This window comes from Thermobia domestica, chromosome 12, assembly GCF_964235325.1.
Source record: "Thermobia domestica chromosome 12, izTheDome1.hap1.1, whole genome shotgun sequence".
NCBI classification, from domain to species: Eukaryota; Metazoa; Arthropoda; class Insecta; order Zygentoma; family Lepismatidae; genus Thermobia; species Thermobia domestica.
In genome coordinates, this window is record NC_137465.1 from 31,403,070 (window position 1) to 31,424,225 (window position 21,156).

At 35.5% G+C, this 21,156-nt stretch overlaps 1 protein-coding gene across 2 annotated transcripts in view; it reads right to left on the reverse strand.

Annotated features, from left to right (window-relative positions):
- LOC145666394 (putative E3 ubiquitin-protein ligase HERC1) overlaps positions 1-21,156 on the reverse strand; it is a 255,934-nt gene that overhangs the window by 207,988 nt on the left and 26,790 nt on the right. For both annotated transcript variants that reach the window (XM_081733597.1, XM_081733598.1), the window contains exons 5-11: positions 19,674-19,845; positions 17,242-17,418; positions 15,631-15,968; positions 13,714-13,908; positions 9,336-9,561; positions 4,557-4,733; positions 1,959-2,230 (exon numbers count right to left, since the gene is read on the reverse strand). In XM_081733597.1, coding sequence (XP_081589723.1) covers positions 1,959-2,230; positions 4,557-4,733; positions 9,336-9,561; positions 13,714-13,908; positions 15,631-15,968; positions 17,242-17,418; positions 19,674-19,845 — 1,557 coding nt within the window. The remainder of the gene's footprint in view (positions 1-1,958; positions 2,231-4,556; positions 4,734-9,335; positions 9,562-13,713; positions 13,909-15,630; positions 15,969-17,241; positions 17,419-19,673; positions 19,846-21,156) is intronic.

Sequence of the window (21,156 nt, forward strand, 5' to 3'; positions counted from 1 at the left end):
CCACATGATAACTCATTGAACAGCAACTAAGTTGAATCCTTGAACGTATTGCAAAAATCAGAATATTTCATTAGCTTTTCAGAATTTCTATCAGCAAAAGTATTTCTATTCCCCAACTGTCTTAGCAATAAAATTATACGCACACACACACATACACTAAAGTCACTATTAGAAATTGAGTACTTAGGTATTAAAAAGTCCTCTAAAATTCGTCGAATTTTCGAATCCACCTTGTAAAACTATAATAATGAATATAATGTACAGAGTCTAACTACACACGTTTCAAAACAAGAACACGCGAAATCCACTAGATTTCCTCAGGCAGTTAGAAATATTAAAATAACATGTTCAGGGTCATGGCACAATGTATCATTTGTATCTTGCAAGAAATCTTAGTAGTTGCTTCTACTGAATAAATTTTTTCAGAGTTTTATATGCAAACTTACTCATAGAGCAATAGGAACAAGGATCCATGGTATGTTGAATAGAAATAGTGTCTTTTAAATTTTTATATTTCATAATATTTTGATACAATTCTCATATTTAGTAAAAACCATATTATTTTTTTCATATTCTGTAAGTGTCATATGCGTAAATTGAACGTCTAACTTCGTTGCATACAGTGACCTTGAATCATTATCAAGATTACTCTTACCTCCCCTCCCCATGTAGAAGGAGAGTTCATTTCTTACCAGATTAACAGTAACGGATCCAAATCCATCTCTCAGTTATACTTACTGATAGAGGAGACTCCCCTCGCAGGTGGGAATCTATCAATATATCTAGTGTTAGTTGCGCAGCATTTAAAGACATGTTCACATCTTCTTTCTAGTGCCAGAGGCATCTCTACATCGAAAGGTACCGAATTCTACGGTTGACCACAACGCGGTGGAGTCTAGTCCATCACTTGGGAACATCTTGGAAACCATGCAGGGGCTACAACTCTAGTCCTAATTACCTCAGATTAGGGGTACAATCCTAGTCCTACCTGCACTACCGGAACAAATAATAGGAGAGTGGAACGAGCCTCTCCTTCTCTGACAGAATGTCTCTTCAAATTTGGCTCATCTTACTTTATGCGAAAGAAAGATAATACCAGAGTAGGATTTACACGATGGACGTAGCTGTGCGAAGCTAACGCAAAATAAGGGAACTGAGATGGTGTCAGTTGAACATTTCCACGCTTGCTTATGTCCCTATGTTTTATTCTTACTGTATGTTACTGCGTTCTTTACGGTATAGTGTATGTTAACAATGTCAAGCATTTATTACTGAAATAATGGTGTAAACTTATGTCTTTTTTAAAAGCTTAATGAATATGTGCATAAATTTAAGATTATAAAGAGAGGCAAATTATGAAGAAAAAATACGAAAAATATGAAAACTCCAATATATAAAACTAACTTTCTAAATGATGAATTGTGAATGTATTATATATATATATATATATATATATATATATAATACATTCACAATTCATCATTTAGAAAGTACGTACTTAAAATTTAGTTTTATATATTGGACTTTTCATATTTTTCGTATTTTTTCTTCATAATTTGCCTCTCTTTACTTATAACGCAATGAACAAATTGTTACATCTATAAAATAGTTTACCAAGTGCTCAAATCCTAATAACTAGCTAGTACTGATTTCGATAGGTAGCGTCTTCCGCTCCAATTAAAAACAGAGGAACGCTATCAGTCCTCACTAACTATTGAGACGCAAAGACTAATAGGAAAACTAAATAAATGGCGAATTTAGAAAGAAATACAACCTTTCAGATTTTCTTAGATGATTCACTTGCAAATAAGCACATTTATCTGCTTCTGATTTTTTTCCTTATTCCCGCATCACAATACATTTTGATGTTTCCTTCAGAATTCCTTTGGTCATTAGAAAAGAGCATCCTACTAAGGACACGAGAGAACTTCTATTAATTATCTCCAAACAAAAATTACCTGTCCATTTGTTGTCAGGGCTAATGAAAACTGGCTTCCAGCGAGAACTTTACGTAAATATAATCCTTGTAGAGCTTCAATAACTTTTGGCCTGTACACACGACAAGTGTCACCATGGCCCAACTTTCCATTGTCACCAGATCCAAAAGACCACACTGTTTTCCCATCTGCAGACAGGGCAATGGTATGAGCACTGCCACACGACACAGATCCAACCCCTGAAATGTCCTTCACCAGAGTAGGAACGTTTCGTCCATTACTATCGCCGTGACCTAATAATAGTAATAACAATGAGAACAATGTTATACACATATAAAAGGATGTATTTAAAAGTATATATATTGGAAAATTGTAGATGCTACTTTATACTACATTAAAACATACTGTTTTGTCACAGACAACTGTACACTTTTCACGTTATTCAGTGTGTAATGAAATATCGAAAAAAGTATATGGAATTGTCAGCCGAAATCTTTCGATATAATATCTTCAGTTTGATGCCCCACGAATATCATGTACGCAAAGAGATGGCAACAACGACGCTAAATGTAATTATGATGACGAGTAGTTTACTGGTTGTTTGGAGTTCAACATTTCTTTTCACAATCGAGGTTATATGAGTCGGGACCTACTGTCTGAAGTGAAATTCCAATCACTATTCGCGTTTGTATCCGAGACAAGAATTCCTATAGAGAATTTAGCCTTATAGAAAGCAAGTGCGTAAGCCACTGATATACTGAATGGTGATAAACTGGAAGAAAATTAAAATATACCATGAACATCTATGAGTTGAGTTGATTTTGAGTTTAACGTCCAGTTCAGCAGTGGGGCTCTATGAGACGTGAACCTACTGATTAACGTGGAATCCGAACCACATAAGCTCCCGCCGGTAATCGAACCCGGATCTCTCACGCCTAAGGCGCGTTCGCTAACCGCTTAGCCACGAAGGAGCTCAATGAATATCTATGGATACACTTCTTGCCCATTACTCAACCTTCAGGGCCTGAAGCTGAATCTGCAATCCTGCACAATAAGGATGACTCTGAACCAATGCTATTCTTCTGAAATCTTGGAAGTTTCAGACAATTTTACTTGCAATTTTTCTATATTTCTCATGAGAACCTATTTATTCAACAGTTACAAGAACAACTGTCCATTCATATGAATAATCTTTGAAATATTTAATGCACTGTGTAACTTCCTGATTATTAAATGGCCCATCCCGCTGATCTAGTGGCGCGCCTTTGATGCACAGAGTCCCGGGTTCTATTCCCGGTTGGAAAGCCGTAAATTTGAACGAATTACGGTGGTCCGGTTGGTTGGAGCTTAGCATCTTTATTCAGCATGGAGGCTACATCAGACTTGGACGTACAGTTTAAGATGGAATCCGAACTAGTGTAAGGCTTTCAAATTTTAAGGTTCTCTCACTGCGAACTGAACCCGAGACCACTGCAGCAAAGACGAATGTGCTAACCATTAGACCAACGAGGCGGTTCGAAATCCACCTAAAACTGAGAATTCAAATCACTAATCAACCACGGTTAAATGGGCCACTGCACCACCTTCCAAGTAGAATATCCGACTTCGACTCCCGATGAAATTCTATATTGAATCGAAGATTTAAATCCTATATAGCTTTGATGCTGAAAAGGATATTAACCTCAATTAATTAATTCAACGCATAGTGATAGTGGTAGTCCCTACATGTAACTCGGATTTTAAAATGTAATTCGGATTCCAACTTTGGTGCTGACAAGAGGACTAACTCAAATCATTCACCTTAATGAACTGCGGCGGCGGTGATTTCCAATTAGCTCGATTTCTGAAGTTCCCGATTAACTTGATTCAAGCCATCACCATTCAACGTTTTTGAAGCTATTTCAGATATGGTTTGCCAGTAGGCAGGATTTCTGAAGTCTTTGTACAAGTAGAAGTATCGTTTTCCTATCTGTTCAATAGAAGAATTGATTGTACATAAACTTAAACAAGACTAGTGAAATTCAGAACAACTTACAAAAGTCCACAGAAGACAGCAGTTTTGAAACCAGCTTCTGCATCTAATGGTTCCAGTGGAAGAAAGTTTAAGTTACCAGAGTTTTTCTATTACGGACTTACGCTCATCTTCCGAGAAATATGAGGATCTCTATGTTTCGAAGAGGTTTTGTGTACTGGAAGTCCACAACTATTATGAAAACTTGTCTTTCCTTTGAACAATGCTCCAAACAGTCACTATCATAATATCTTTCAACAATTTTCAGAAGTAATTAACTGTAGAAACAAGCTTTGAATTTTATGGACTGAGCCTTTTCGTTCATACAAGAATTCGTCCTTACTGCATTTGTTCCATATTATATTAACAAATTGATGTGCAATTACATTCATGTAAAGTAACAAATTAGCAATTTTACTTAAAAAAAAATGTAAAGTATTACAGATCTGCACAAATAAGAAAAGATTTGATTACAAAAACACACCCTGTAAAATTATCGAAACAAGACGTAGCCTTTTCTTTTCTTGTCCTTCATATACATACATATATATTCAAATTTTAGCAAAGAACCATAATCAATCCTAAAGTAAAAACACGAATAAACTTACCAAGTCTGCCATAGTCTCCTTCTCCCCAGGTATACAGTTCTCCATCTTCAGTAACTGCAGCACTATGCCTGTATCCCGCACAAACACATTTGACTATTTTTCCCGACAGTGCTCCTGTGATTAACTTTGGGTTTTTCTGGATGGAACAGTTACCATGGCCTAATTTTCCATAATCACCTAAGAGTGTGGAAAAGTATAAAATTTAAATTCGCTATATATACTTTAAAATATTCAAACTATCTATTTCCCTCTTTCAATGTTCAGAAGCTTTTGATTAAACGTATCAGAGAAAAAAAAAATCAAGAGCACGCATAAGAAATCAAAGAATTATTCTTATCATTTGATTGGTCCTATGTTACTTATTTCCTCTTGTTTTCACCATTAATTACCTTTCTTCCACAAACATCTGTGAGGGAACAAAGCAAAATATTTTAGCTACAATAAAATGTTCCAAGTTGAAGATAATCAAAGTATGTAAAAACATTGTATCCATTTTGAGGGTACATATTAGCCATAAAAAGGTCAAATTCGTCTTAGAAAGTTGTATCTTCGCAATGACCCATGTAAAATCAATCATACAATTTTGGGTTCATTTAAGTACCGTCCATGAGAATGCTTTTGATTTCGCTTTAAAATACATGATATGGAAATTAAAAAAAAAAAAAAATTAACATGAACAGTATTAACAGTCTGCTTGTGGAAACTGACGATGTAGATTTACATGAAGATGACATAATGTACTATGTAAATCCAAGAAAATGTGAGTATCTACCTGACAATATGCAAAGAAATCAATCTGGGAGGAAATATAGATAACAATAAGAGTGCATCTATCGAAAATACGAAAGACGATAAAGACACAAAACAAATTTTCAAACTTGACTGCATAACAATGAGAGTCACGTTGTCACGCACAACGTGACAATGTAACGTATAGTTGTATTGCAGCAAAAAATCAACTGAAGCTTATCTGGGAAACAAGTACTAACTAACTAACTCTATGGTCTACGGAACCCGGAGGTTCCATGCCGCGCTCACAAAAGCTCTCCGCTGCCTTCTGTCCTTAGCCAACTGGATCCAGTTTCTATTTTATATACCTATTTCTGCAAGATCCATTTTAATATTATACAATCATCTGCGCTTAGGTCTTCCCGGTGCTCGTTTTCCGATTGAATTTCCAGTTAAAACTTTGAAAATATTCTTACTTTCTTCCATTCTGACTACATGACCTGTCTACCTGAGCCTCCTAGACTTGATGACCCTACCAATGGTAAACGGTATTAATCATGCAGTTCCTCGTTATGAAGTTTCCGCCAGTCCCCATTCCCGTTCTTCTTGGATCCGAACATTCGTCTCAGGATTTTATTCTCAAATACTTTCACTCTGTGTTCTTCTCTCAGAGTAGGCGACCATGTTTCGCAACCATATAGCACAGCATCATATCTAGGAACACTTACCAAAATACTTATTTCTTTTTTTAATTTTGTAAATTCAGCAACAACTGCAATATTGAAATATAGGCACAAGATAATCACTAAACTTTTAAAAAAAAATATACGGTTACTTGGCTTACCATGTACCTGTAATTTGTACTCCAATTCTGTAAAAAGAGAATTATGAAATATATATACAGATCCGTGATTTAGGATATTCATAATTATTACTTTCAAAGTCTAAATTATAACATGCAATTAATGCTGTTTTATAATTACATGTAAATCTATTATATTTAATGTAAATTTATTACATTTAATATTGCTCCGAATTATAAGAGAAACTTTAATAAATGAGTGTGAGAGATTCCTTTACCAAGGCGTCATCAAATCATAATAATAAATTTGAGTCTGAACAGTTTATTTGGTTATGGAACAGTATAAATCGTGTCCTTGACTTAATTCCCTGGTGCATACTAAATGATAGTAATATTAATGATGCTGTCTCTTTATTTACGGATATTACTACTGCGGCTGTTCATGACTTTGTCCCTATAAACTGAAACGATCACGTCAGTTCCCTCGTGGGTTGATGCAGAAGCTGTTTGTTCTTCGAAATAAACAGCGTGCTTGGTTGTAGTGGAAAGCAGTTTCCGAGCGAACAAACGTATAGGTCTTTTTCTAATGTTAGTCGGCATTCGAAATATCTTCTCCGTATGAAATATAAGAAATATGTGGAAAACCTATCATGTCAATTCACTTCTGAACCGAATAGCTTCTGGATGCTTATAAATTCCCGGAGACAAAAATTCCGTATCCTGCAAGAAGTCGACAACTCAAATAGTTTTGAGGGAAATTACAGAGCTATTGCCTGCAACGAGCATTTTTGTAATAGCTTTTCTAATCTTGGGACTGCCCCCTCTTTACCTAAGATCCAACCTATATGTTCGCACTCGTTGACTACAATTACTATCTCCCCTGATGAAGTGAAACCAATTATTTCCTCACTATCTTCTCGCCGTTCTTCTGGTCTTGATAATATCAACACAATTTTCCTTTGTAATACAGCGCACTCACTCGCGCCCTCTGTCGTTATTATTCAACAGGTGTTTCTCAGAAGGTACCTTTCCCAATTTGTGGAAGGCTGCCAATATTATACCAATCTTCAAGTGTGGAGATAGAAAACAAGCTTCATCCTATAGACCAATTTCTCTTCTCTCTTCTGTATCTATTCTTTCCGGAAAAAAAAAAATAGTAAAAGACAGATTATTTAGCTTTGTCAAACCATTTTTAAGCAGCTCTCAGCATGGTTTCCTACCAGGACGTTTATGTCCTACTAATCTATCAGTGTTCGTCACTCAGGCGGCCCAAGCAACATAGCTAACTCTCAACTTGATGTAGTGTACTTTGATATATCTAAAGCCTTTGATACCATAAACACCAAGTTACTTCTTTACAAACTCTCTAATAGGTATAACATTCATAGCAAGATCCTCTCATTCATAGATTGTAACCTCTCAGGGAGAGAACAGCGCGTTACTCTTTCTGGATCTCTGTCTTAGTATACTCCTGTCTTATCCGGAGTGCCTCAGGGAAGTGTGTTGGGTCCACTCTCGTTTTTACTGTACATGGATGATTTACCTAGCATCTTTTCATCCCCTTCAACAAATATTTTGCTCTTCGCTGATGACTGTAAACTCTTTAGAGTCATTAATTCTGTAGGCAATGCATCTTTACTGCAAGCTGACATAGTTATGTTAAGTAACTGGTGCTCTACCTGGAATCTGTCTTTAAACCCCAACAAATGTTTTACTCTTTCTATCTCTTTTAAAAAAAAGGATACTTCGCCAGATATATAAGGTCAACAACGTACCCATCAAATGTGTTTCGTCTCAAAAAGATCTAGGTGTTATCTTTGATGAAAAACTCTCCTTTGCGAATCACATATCAACTTCATCCAGAGCTATGAAACTACTTTGTCTACTTTTTAGATGTCCTGAGATACAAGGTCTCCCTGCCCTTACGATATTTTATAAGTCTTTCATCTCCCGATCATTGAACATTGTTTACCTGTATGGAATATGGCAGTACCTACTAATCTATCTCGCACTGACTCGGACATAAACTTCTTTCTTGCCATAGTTAGATTTAGAATTCCTGAGTTACGTGATCACTCTAGACAGGAATTGATGTCTTTAATGAAACTATGTACCCCTGACAAACGACGTCGCGCTGCTGATTTGCTTTATCTATATAAAATTATTAATGGTAAAATTGACTCTGAGTTCTTACTATCGCAGATTAACTTTCGGGTTCCTCCGCGGCGAACTAGCTCTCTTAATTTGCTAGCTTACGAGACACACGTAGGTTTTCAATTGTCAAGCGCTCCTTGTTTTACAGTCTAGCGCACGATTACTGTTTCAACAGATCTTAACATTTTTACTTCTGAACGAAACTTTAGAACGTATCTAAAGAGAATATTGAATATTGCGAGGTGAACCTTTTTTTTTTTTTTTGTATTTGTTTTGTTAGTTATTTTTTATTCTCTTTTTTGTTTGTTTTTTTTTCTTTCTATGATGAAATCTTTTTTTATTTTAATCAGTTCCAGCCAATTGGCCTTGTGATGTATGAAACTTAGTAAATAGATAAATAAAATAAGGTAAGTACTAGGCAAATAGGCTTGTCCAGAATTATACGAGAAAACTGTTTGTGTATTTAAGAAAAAAATTAAGGGTTTTTGTCGGCCCTCGCTAACTCTGCCACTATGCCTAATATGCTATATGTTTATGAAACTTTTTTTTTTTTTTTATCTCGGTGTCAGGAATCACCTCCCGATGTTTGTTACGTTAATTAAGCCACACCCTTTATAGATCTACTACTTCCTGTTTCAATAGTGAATTCGCATAATTTGGATGCCCACCGTAATTTCGCAATGTGAAATGAAACTTACTTGTTCTATTTCTAAAATTGGTTTTACTCTTAAGTATTTTTGTTTGTTTGTTTATATAATACTGCCATTTTCTATACTTAATGACGAGAGATCTATTTTCGTGAACTGACAAACAATATTATTTTCCTTTTCCCGAGACTCTGAAATGCTCCCTTGGCCCAAAGTAAATTATCTGGAAGAAACACTGTTAATAGCAATCATTACTGGACTGAACTGGCATAAAACAGCATCCACGGACAGGTTTTAGTTCCTATGATGATAAATCTTCAAGTTTGTAAACCACGAAGTGTGTGAGGAGTTAGAAAGTTTGCAGATACGTTTCTGAAGGATAAACGAATATGGTATTACAAAAAAAGAAAGAAAAAAAAGTTTAAAAAACAAACTATTGTTTCTTACCATCTCCCCAGCTGTAGACACGACCTCCCTCCGTTAGGGCCAAAGTGTGGCCATCGCTTCCCTTAGATGATGATAACTTCTTTACCTGGCCATCTATGTTCAGTTTCTTTGGTTGCGGTTGGTTGTTTGAATCTCCAAGACCCAGTCTACCGTAACTTCCCTTTCCACAAGCACTCACAGTTCCATTTGTTTGAATCATAAAAGTGCAGTACTGTCCAGCTTCAATCTGTGAACATGAAAATGGATTTGAATACATCCACTGTTAATTCTAAACGAAAAATGAATATTAAAAAAAAAGAAAAGAAAAGAAAAAAAAAGAAAGTATCTTTGAAAACTTTCAAATATAACGCTTACATCCTATAGAACACTGAAGTTTCGAGAGAAATTGTCCTACATTTAAACGTAATCTGAAACATTACTTGGGATATTATCTCAGAAACTGTAGCCATAGTAATGTTTGAACTTTAAAAAACAATCAAATTTCGTGTTTCGGCTCTCCTACTTTCACTAATCGCATTTTTAGAAAAGCCGACAGAGAATCAATACATGTATAATAATAATAATAATAATAATAATAATAATAATAATAATAATAATAATAATAATAATAATAATAATAATAATAATAATAATAATAATAATAATAATGCAGTGAAATACATTTCAAATTGTGCGATGATCTGTACATTTTTGTTTGGTAACTATCATAATGATGAGGTTGCCAATACTGGTGACAACAAAGGTAATGAAAATAGCTACGGTACAAGAGAAAGCACAGTGTGTGTGTGTTGGTATGCAGAACTAAATTCAAGTATGTTGATGCAGCGAAGCTTCAAAAATGTACCTTCTGATGTCAGGTGTATAAAGAGTTGGCACAGCAAGTTGCTGGCTACCGGGAGTGTTTGTGATACGCAAAGAAGTGGTCGACCACCAGTGAGCCCAAACATAGTGTGAAGGGTTGCCGAAAGCCAGGAGAGAAGTTTAAGAAAATCGATTCCGCAGAGGTCACTGGAGTTGGGAATCCCTCAGTCAACAACACGCAAGATAATGCGTAAACATTTGAAAGCCAAACCATACAAGATTATATTTGAGCATGAACTGATGGTGACGTGTCAATGGACTATCTTATAGGCCCATTTTTCTTCTACGAAAACACTGTGTCAGGGAAGAGGACCTTCAAATGCTTACAAATTTCCTGATGCCCGAATTGGTTAGGTTGGGAATCAAGGATCGTATTCACTAGCAGGAGGACCGAGTCCCCCACATTTTGCACAAGTCGTCAAGGACTACCTTGACCGTGAGCTACCAGGCAGGTGGATTACGCGCAGAGCCCTCAATCCTTGGCCCCGAAGTCCCCCCATTTGACACCCTATGATTTTTGGTTATGGGATCACGTTCAGACACAGGTGTATGCGAAAAAAAAACAAAGGACTTACAGGACCTGAAAGTTAAGATTAGTGAAGTGATCCATAACATTTCTGACGATACTAGACGGTATAGCATTCACTGGTTTCGCCGGAGGTGGCAGGAATGTATCGATGTCAACGAAGCCCAGCTGGAGATGTAGCGATTGTTAGGTTAAATTACTTTGTTGCATATAATTTACTACAACAGTAGTCTACTCAAATCAATACTTCATATATCCACTTTAATCTTGTTTATTCTTTATCTATACCTTTATACTAGCTTCATGTAAATCTCATTCGTATCATCAATCCAATTAAATCATATTTCTCATCAATATAATAACTTTTATAATCTTGAAACCTTAAATCATAACATCAATAATCTATAACTTCATTTCATCTTATTTCTTACTGTTGCACATACTCATAACTATCTTAGCAACGGCTAGTATCACATTTTAAAACCCTTTTCACCTACGTACTCTTATATCCCAACATTCTCCCCTCTTTACAAAAACGAAATTGTACATCTTTCAACAAAATCTAATCACTTGTAACCTAATCTAATAACTGGTAACCCAACCTAACATTACACATCTAATCCACCAACATACAACAGAACCTAATCATCAAAAAACATTAATCCTGTTTAAGAACTCTCCGACTCAATCGAATAAAATTCCTTTTCTTTCCATCTTCTGTTCTTCCCTCTTCTTGGTTGAGCATACCATCTGTCCAGCAGGAAATCAATATGTGCTTCCATGCACTGTTGTGTTTCGATCAACTTAATAATAAGTTCATCCCGTTCTTGTTCTTGCAGTCCGCATATTCCCGACGTACTCTTCTTCTCTTCCATAGAATCATACTTCTTATTCTTCTTCTCTTCCATAGAATCATACTTCTTATTTCTACCATTTAGCCACTTTGACCAGACCTGTTTGAAACGTTTACTAGACTTGGTTGACTTATCTTCCACTATACCCAATGCCAGGTAGTTAGGTAACTCTGCCTCCGTTGAATCCGACCTATACACTTGGGGTACTTCTTCCATTACTAATTTCCTGTCTCTCATTTCATCCTTGCCCTTGGTTAACTCTTTGCTCTTCTGATCAAACCATAAGACATCCGATAAACCTATGTGTGGATCTTCATGTGATGATGATGGTTCTTCTACACTGTCACAAAATATGTGATCCATGTTCAACTGGCTAACCATCTCTACCAATTCTTCCTGTTGTGATTTGGGACTGTGAACAATGGTATTCTCCTGGGTTTGAAATGTGCTATACTGGCAGGCTAAAGCAAAATGATTCTGGCGACCACATTTGAAACATTGTTGTCCCCACGCAGGACATTCTCCTTTCCTTTGAGGTAATCTACAAAAACGACATCTAGTTGCTGATTGGGGAGACGATTGCGTCGAAGAAGACGATTTTGGCGATGATACACTGCTACTAGTCACTTGTCTGTCATTCCATTTTGAGAAACGCTTCTTCGTAGGGTTCACCATATTAATCCCACTTTCTGTCTTCGGTTTATATAAACGTAACTGTTGTTCCGTACATTCCATATTGAGGGCGATTTCCGTAGCTAACTGAAATGTCAGATCCTTGGTGTTCAATAGTTTACGTCTGATCGATTCATCACCAACTCCGAATAAAAACTGGGGCCGCGGTGGCTCAGTGGTAGAGCGTTCACCTCTGGTGCTAGGGGTCTCGGGTTTAAACCCTGCTCCCGCCAAGTGAACTTTGTGGTGGACAAACACCGTGTGCGTGGGTTTTCTCGGGGTTCTCCCGTTTCCTCCCACTTTCTTCATTCCACCATTTCATCCATTACTCATTATCACCGTCTCCTTTAGCCTAACCGGCATAACCATGGGACGTAAAACTCAAAATTTCATTTCATTTTTTTCCGAATACAAACTGATCTCGTAAGTTTTCTTCTAAACAACAAGAGTAGCCACAATATGACGATTGCTTCTTAAGGTCCAATACGAAACTGGTAATGGATTGGTACGGCTTCTGTTTCATTGAATGAAATTGATATCTTTCCGAGATAAGATTAACTTTGACAGCATAAAATGTTTTCATCGCTGTTTTAATTTCGTCATAAGATTTATCTGAAGGGGAAGCAGGCCAACAAATATTGCATATTTGTTCATAGGTTTCTGATCCAATCACTGCAAACAAGGTTGATACTTTCCGTTCTTCTGGAACTTGTGTGGCAATGCACAAATGCTCAAACCGATCTAAATATGCCTGTAAACGATCAGTCTCACTGTTGAATGGCGGAAAACTCGGTAACGAAGACATACTGATTTATTCGTTCTTCTTCTACTCAAGTATCTATCTATATGTATCTATATATACATATATATCCTACCGACTGCGCCAAATCTGTTAGGTTAAATTACTTTGTTGCATATAATTTACTACAACAGTAGTCTACTCAAATCAATACTTCATATATCCACTTTAATCTTGTTTATTCTTTATCTATACCTTTATACTAGCTTCATGTAAATCTCATTCGTATCATCAATCCAATTAAATCATATTTCTCATCAATGTAATAACTTTTATAATCTTGAAACCTTAAATCATTACATCAATAATCTATAACTTCATTTCATCTTATTTCTTACTGTTGCACATACTCATAACTATCTTAGCAACGGCTAGTATCACATTTTAAAACCCTTTTCACCTACGTACTCTTATATCCCAACAGCGATGATTGGGGCGATGTATATATGGATGAACATGATAATACAAAATACAAGTTTCCATGAAGATCTTAACATTTATTGCACTACAATGTCATTATTTATTTATTTATTATTTTTTTTTAAGTTATAAGCCTTTGTTTTATAACAAAGACTTTATAACAGCCCTGTATATTGATATATAATGACACGCAGCGTTTACAAAGCGAATATTGGATCTATAAACTAATGTTAAAATTAAACCTACCTGCACCACATCGCGGAAAGCCTTGGTTAACTTTGGCACTAGTATTTTCTCTTGACTTCCTTCAGCCAATTGATGAGATGAATTACTACCCCACACATATACATCGCATTTATCCGATGAACTCATCATACTTTGGACATCACTGCATTCAGTACCTATGCACGATTGCGTGTAGTCACATGCCAGTGAAACAAGCTGAAATTATAAAGGATGTAAAAGGATAAAAAATGTTAAATCAGAGAAGTGCTTATTACTACTAATACCGTATTTATCAAACATTGTGCTAAAACGACAACAGTGATAAAATGTATTCAAAAACAGACTGGGTAGCGCAGTGATTAACGTATCGGTATGGTAAGCAGGAATGGTTGAGCGCACACTTCAAGAGATATAGAATGTATGTTTGTTCAGGAAACGGAATGGATAGCATAGTGGTTAACACATCAGCACCGTAACTCGGAGACCCAGGTTCGACTATCGATTCAGACGTTCATTTTTTTCACTCTTCATATGTAAATGGATCCAGACTTATAAAGCAACTGGTCTGATATAAAATCAGTCACATTCTCGATTTTGCATATATAATATGTAATTCAACCGTCAGAGGTATTCTGTAATATACACAGTGAGTTTCGTGATGGGACAAATAACCTCGCTGCTGGTGTCTTCATTAAGCACCAAAATCAATCAATCTAGATTCTGAGTTGCCCAAGTATAACAAGAATTGTGATACAGTCCACGTAATCGAAGAGTTTCAGCACCGATTTCAAGAGTGAAAAAAATATGTGGCTGTTAAGTGAGTGGACTAGAGCGAAGTAGTGGTTAAGGTAGCGATACAATTAAGTCTCAGACACCCGGGTTCTACTCTCGGTCCATTCATGCACTTTTTTTTTTTTTTTTTTTTAACTCTGTATATCACTGCATTCGAACCTAAACAGAAATTGGTGTGATATACCATGTGCTCGTAAAATCGGTTATTTAATCGATTTATCATATACAATGTTATACAGAAGTATTTTAACAGTACATGTAGTCACACCGAGGGGCCATGCAAGCAGCTGTTCCGGCAGATTGTATAGACAGTGAATGTCTGCCTAGGATGTGGTATCCCACGCTTCCTATACATCTTGGCACATTTAAGTGAAGGTCATTGTCTGATCCCAGTTCGCAGTCAAGCACCGTTCCACAATGTACCACACGTGCTCGATAAGGCATAGAAGAAATAGCAATCCAGGGAAGAAAATACCGAAAGCAATTAATGACGTCACAAATATACGATACACTATTCAAACTCATCTGAATGAAGACCAGAGTCTAGCGAGATCCGAACCTAATCAGCACAAAGAAATGCTGATATGCAATGCAAGGGTGGGTTCTACACAGTGAATGTGAACGATCATTCGATTTTCTGACCAACCGGCGTGTTTACAGACACGCCAACAACTGTCATTACATCTAGAGACATAAATGAAAGGCGCTGAATATCACCGTCTTAGTCTGCATGCTCTCGCGACCTATCTGACACCTCCACAATGCGCAAGTGCCAGGAAGTATTCATGCAAGAAAAACGCGGGAGCGTACACATGCTTCCAACAGTCGATTATCTGGCGTTCGTGAGCAAAATTGATGAGAGTTTGCTGGATACTTAAGTGATATGAGTAGACTTCGCAATGTAAGGGCAAGAGCTGGAGATTGTTTGTGTACTCGAAACGTTTTTACAGTCTGCAACTATTGCTCAATACATCTCGCACTATCTTCTGTGGGAGTTACGCCTTCTGCTTATGTCTCGACCTAACTGTTTGTATATGATATTCAGTAAAATGTATTTAGTGTGCATACATACAAAACAGCTCTATTTACAATACATACAAAACAGGAAATTGTTTGTACCCTTTGATAATTACTCTTTACACTTACCTCTTCCATTAGGCACATAGCTGCTTGATAAAGCGGGACTAAACCTTCCTCGGTCACATTTAAATCATATTTTGTTTTCCGTTTACTTGCTCCACCTGCAATGCTCCGCATCTGATGTAAAGCATTCAAGAAGACTTTTGCATGGATCATTCCACATGCTGATTTGTCAACAGTACCACTGGATCCAGCATGCAATGAGCTTTTACCTTCTGCAAATTTATCCGCTATACTTTTATCCAGTGACGCACACAAGGCCATTTCGATCCATTGTAATAAATAACTTAATGAGCCTCTCTGTAATGCAAGACTAAGCAGCAATTCGGCAGCCAACAATTGTCCTGAAAAAAACACACCAAGCACACAGATATTATCCGTACGTAAATGAATAACAAAGTACGATATCGAGCTGTTGTCGAGTTAAAACTCTGTGCCCTATTGAACACCTAATAACGCTATTTTCTTCTTTAAAAAAAAAATATATATATATATATATATATATATATATATATATATATATATATATATATATAATAATAATAATAATAATCTTGAAATAAAATGAATATGTACAAATCCTACGAAGAATTAACTGAACCTGAGGGAACGATCTGTATTTAACTACCTGTATAATATTATATGCACTTTATCAACATTGTTATTATTATATTCTGCTTTCCGTTCTTAGTAAACACTCTCTGCCGTTCAGAGCGCTCGTTGAATGAGTTTGCTCTGATGATCTCAAAAGGCAACATTAAATCTATGTTCTTGAGTTACTCGTAGAATGTTCCGGCAGTCTACCAGAATCAAGGTGCATGTCAGAATTCACTCTCTTGTGTGGATTCCGATGGCCTATGGTTTATACTATTATGCAGTTACTATTAATGTTACCATCTATTGGAATTCTTGCTTTAACGTACCACGATTATATCCTTTAGGTTAAGGAGACTGCTAATTAATGAAAGTGAACGATTTGAAGAACTAGTGGGATAAGAATGGGAAAAGAAACAGACTCCCTCAACAACAACAACAACAAAGTTCATCGCGCCTTCAGTACACGTGATCCCGGGTTCGATTCCCTGTTCGAAAGCACATCACTTTCATCAGTCATCCGTTTCCTTAAGCCTAAAGGGCATAATCGTGGTACGTTAAACTAAAAAAAAAAAAAAAATAGTATTTTCATTAAAAAATACATGATGATGTACATCCAAATTAGTAAGGCCTGAGTCTGAATGGGGTCACCGCTCTACCACTGAGTCACCATGATTCCACCAACTACTGGAATGCACTAAAAATATGAATAAAAATATCGCAAAGGAAAACGGCGCACTTTGGCAGGTTTTGAAATTTTTATAGTTCTGCTTCGAATGGAAGATTCCGTAACGAAAATTTTAAATATGAAAATTATGATGATGAAACAATATCAGTAATGATAAACTCATAACAATAAAATTCCTACCAATTTCCCAACTTTTTCGAAAATGCCAGACGGATTTCACTTTTTCTTCTCTCTTTCAAATATAATACAAATTCTCGCTTTTTCCGAAATAAAAGTAATAAGACAGCCTTCATTATCATTTATTTATTTACTTTAATAGGAAATGACTTATTTACCTGTCGGATCTGCACCAGACGACGGCAATGCTGCATTATGTAAAAATTTTGATACTTCCTGCAGACTGTGTAAACCCACTGCTGGTATTTGGCTTTCATTTGCTAATGACAACGGAGGAAGTCCATGAATTACATCAATAGCCGTCCTCAGAACTTCATTGCACAGACTGGGAGAACCTACAAAGAAAAGAATATGTATTTTAGTTTGAGCTTGAATTGAAAAAAAAAAAATCACTACTGCTTAATTTATTATTAATCCACAGTAAACTAGGAAAATTTCTGAAAATATACTTTGGAAGAAACACCTAATTAAAAAAAAATACCCATACATGAAGACGAATTTAGATACATAGTACAACGATAATGTGTATATAATATGTATGTGTTGTTAAGAATATGTACGATACCATTTTTTGGTGGCCAGACCGGCACATTTATGCTGTTAAATTTTGTGGCCATACATGTACATTTAGTCTTTAGATACAATAAGCAGGGACGCCATCAATTGTAGATGTATTTTTGAAATGTACGACGAAGAAATGATAAGTATTAAGGAAATACAAAGCTTTAAAGGAATAAAAATAGATTAATTATCGAAGTAAGCTTTGGTGGTTGCTAAAGCTAATTTTATCGAACTGTGGACTTTATATCTAATTGTGTAATTTTGAGTTGAGTTGATTTTGGGTTTAACGTCCTGTTCAGTAGCAAGGCTATATGAGACGTGGACCTACTGATTAACGTGGAATCTGAACCACATGAGCTCCCGCCGGGAATCGAACCCGGGTCTCCCACGCCAAAAGCGCGTACACTAACCGCTTAGCCAAGGAGAAGCTCTGAATTGTGTAATTTTGTGTTACAATAGGCTTCAATAGCAAAGGGTTTAAATACGGCAATCAAGTTATGCCTTCGGATTATATTGCTACTTCAATAAACAGAAATAGAAATCTTACGAAACAAAGGTAGATCAAAATATTTGATAAATATACCAATATATGTTTAAAAGACTGGCGCTAGCAATGTTCGAAAAGAAAATATTTGAGGCTACACAACTTATGAGTGAATTACGATATGTCGGCAATTGCAATTTTGTTTGTGTATCTACAATTGGTGTGAAATAATTTTCATAAGTAGCTGTTAATAGCAATTATAACTTTGCTTCATGGGAGGGCACGGTGGCCCAGTGGTTGAGCGCTTACCTTTGGTGCGTAGGGTCCCTGGTTCGACCCTTGGTCAAGTAAGTTTGTAGTGGACAATATCGTGTCCGTCTGTTTTCTCGGGGTACTTCCGTTTCCTTCCACATTTTCATTCCATCCATTCTTCCATTATCATTCACTTGCCTTATCGTCTCTCTTAGCCTACCGGGCATAATCGTGGAATGTTAAACTGAAATTTTCTACTTTGCTTCATGATATCACAATGCGATACTTAGAACTGCTATGATTATTTTTACACTTACATTTTTATTTATTCCATTCTTTCCTTTTTACAATAATCACGAAGATGTTGTCATATAGCGCTCATGTAATCTCGAATGTGTATGTATGTGAATAAGTACTACTCACTATTGACATTTCTAAATGAGTCAATGCATTTTAAACAGCAACCAGTCCACGAATATTTCTGAAGATCTTGGAATTTAAATCTAGAAAAGTAAGTTCAATGTAAACTGTGACTGTTCACTTCCTTTACATGAGACAAATAAATAGTGAAATTTATTGATGATTTCCATAATTTACAGAGTAAAACAAGAACGAGCACAGATATACAGTAGCCGGAGGAGTGGGAAGGGATCTAAATTAGGTACCACTTTTAAATTTGGCGAAGTGCGTCACGTTTAGTTTTATCTAAGTTTAGTCAACAATTTGTAACTATAAATCCAAATTTAAAAGATCAAAAGTTCACCGTGATAGAAACAAAACCTCGCCTTTGGGCCTGTCTTATGCCAAGCTTCTCTGTTAGGATTCTAGTTTCTAAATTACACACATTTAAATTCACACTGCGTACTTTTCTCCATTTATTAACTACGTCTTCAACAAGTGTGTTCCATTTGACAGTTGTGAAACTATAGTAAATTTCTAAACTATGAAAATTTAATATTGAAACAGATATATAACTTCAGGCTGCAATAGAAAGACAGAAGGAAATTAAATCTGATAAGTAGTAAATTTCTACCCCTTCCGGTAAAAATAGAGAGATACAAAAGGTGAAATCCTTGTGACACCAAATGGATTACCAAAAAAAAAAAAAAAAAAAAAAAAAAAAAAAAAAAAAAAAAAAAAAAGATTATTGCTTTCTGTTACCGTTTCTGTTCTATGGCGATAAAGATTGAAACCGGAAGTGATTTCTACCATCCCTGGTTTGAACACCTATTTCATAACAGCAAACAGGAAAAAAAGTTGTGAACATCTGAATATACGGGAATACTGTCTTACCTGCTTGACTACTTTGACTCCAGTTTTGCCGAAGTAATGACAGAAATAAACTTAATCCAGTTCTTACACCCATTTCAACCAATGCTTGAGTCCCCGAACACGTTTTATCATGGGAGGTGTCTTGATTTTCTAATCTACCATGCGAATCGTGCAAATCGGCCTGGAATTTTAGCTGGAAAATAATTTTAAAACACATGTTAACAAATTAATTAACTCAATCCTTTGTATCTTGGTTGCTCTTTCACTTTTTTTTCTTTCCTAGATGACTGTTATATAGGGGAAAAAATACATTACTGATTTTCAAAATAATTATCTGCAAAACGAAAATTCATTAAGTCAATAATATTACATTATTTATAACTAGTGAACACTAATTGACTAGTATGCTGTACTTAATTGTAGGGAAGTTTTAATGTAAGATATTTTCTACATACACAGTATAATATAATTTTACACAATTACAATACAGCAGTATGAATTTAATTTATTATTGGAAGTTCACTTTTTAAACAATAATACAATTATTACTGATACTTTTTAAATATTTTCCCAATGAAGTTCATTGTTATTGGTGTAATTTATTACTATGGTGTCCTCTAAAATATAATTATAGAGGATAAGATGAAAAATAAGTATTGGAAACAATAAGTATTGGAAGCTTTGCTCTCAATTTTTATTATTTATAATTCATTACTTTTGACAATTTTATTACACTGTTTTTCAATTTTAATATATTTATGCGCCGCTTATCCTTTATTATTATAATAACAGTGTGAAAAACAATTCTATTTTAAACAGGCAATTTCGGCCATTTTGGCTCGTGCCATTTTAGTACATATGTTTATTTTAAACAAATTTGATTTAAAACAAATTTAGTGAAATAGTCCACAAGGCTCTACGGCTGGGACTTCCTTTATAAATCTTCTGAAAGGGAGATAACTGAAACTGAACTGAACTGGACTTTCGAGTGAATTATATTTGTGAACATATTGATGATCAAGATTAGAGAAACAATACGAAAACTGGATCATATCAATAAACCAGAGCAGGATATCAATACTTCGCTTTCCGACTTATCAAGTAAGTTATAAGACGATAAAAATGATCATATGATCAGAATATATAACAAAAATACAAGTATCTTTCATATGACTGCATCATCCATTACAATGTAAATGTCAAATCATCTCTCATTACATTTTCTATTATTTCATTCCTTATCCTAAGAAATTCATTCTCAAGTTATCTTAATACAGGATTTACAAATTTCTAATGAGATATGCTCTGCCTCTAAGTTTCTAAAATATTAAGTAATTTCAGTTTGAAATTTGTAGCACACGTTACTATTATACGTTATTATACATTACATTACACTATAATACGTTATTATACACTATTATACTACAGAAGCTATATTAAGCATAAACTTATAAACACCAACAAACCCGTTTTTCTATAAAGTTTACTGAGATAAATGATAGAA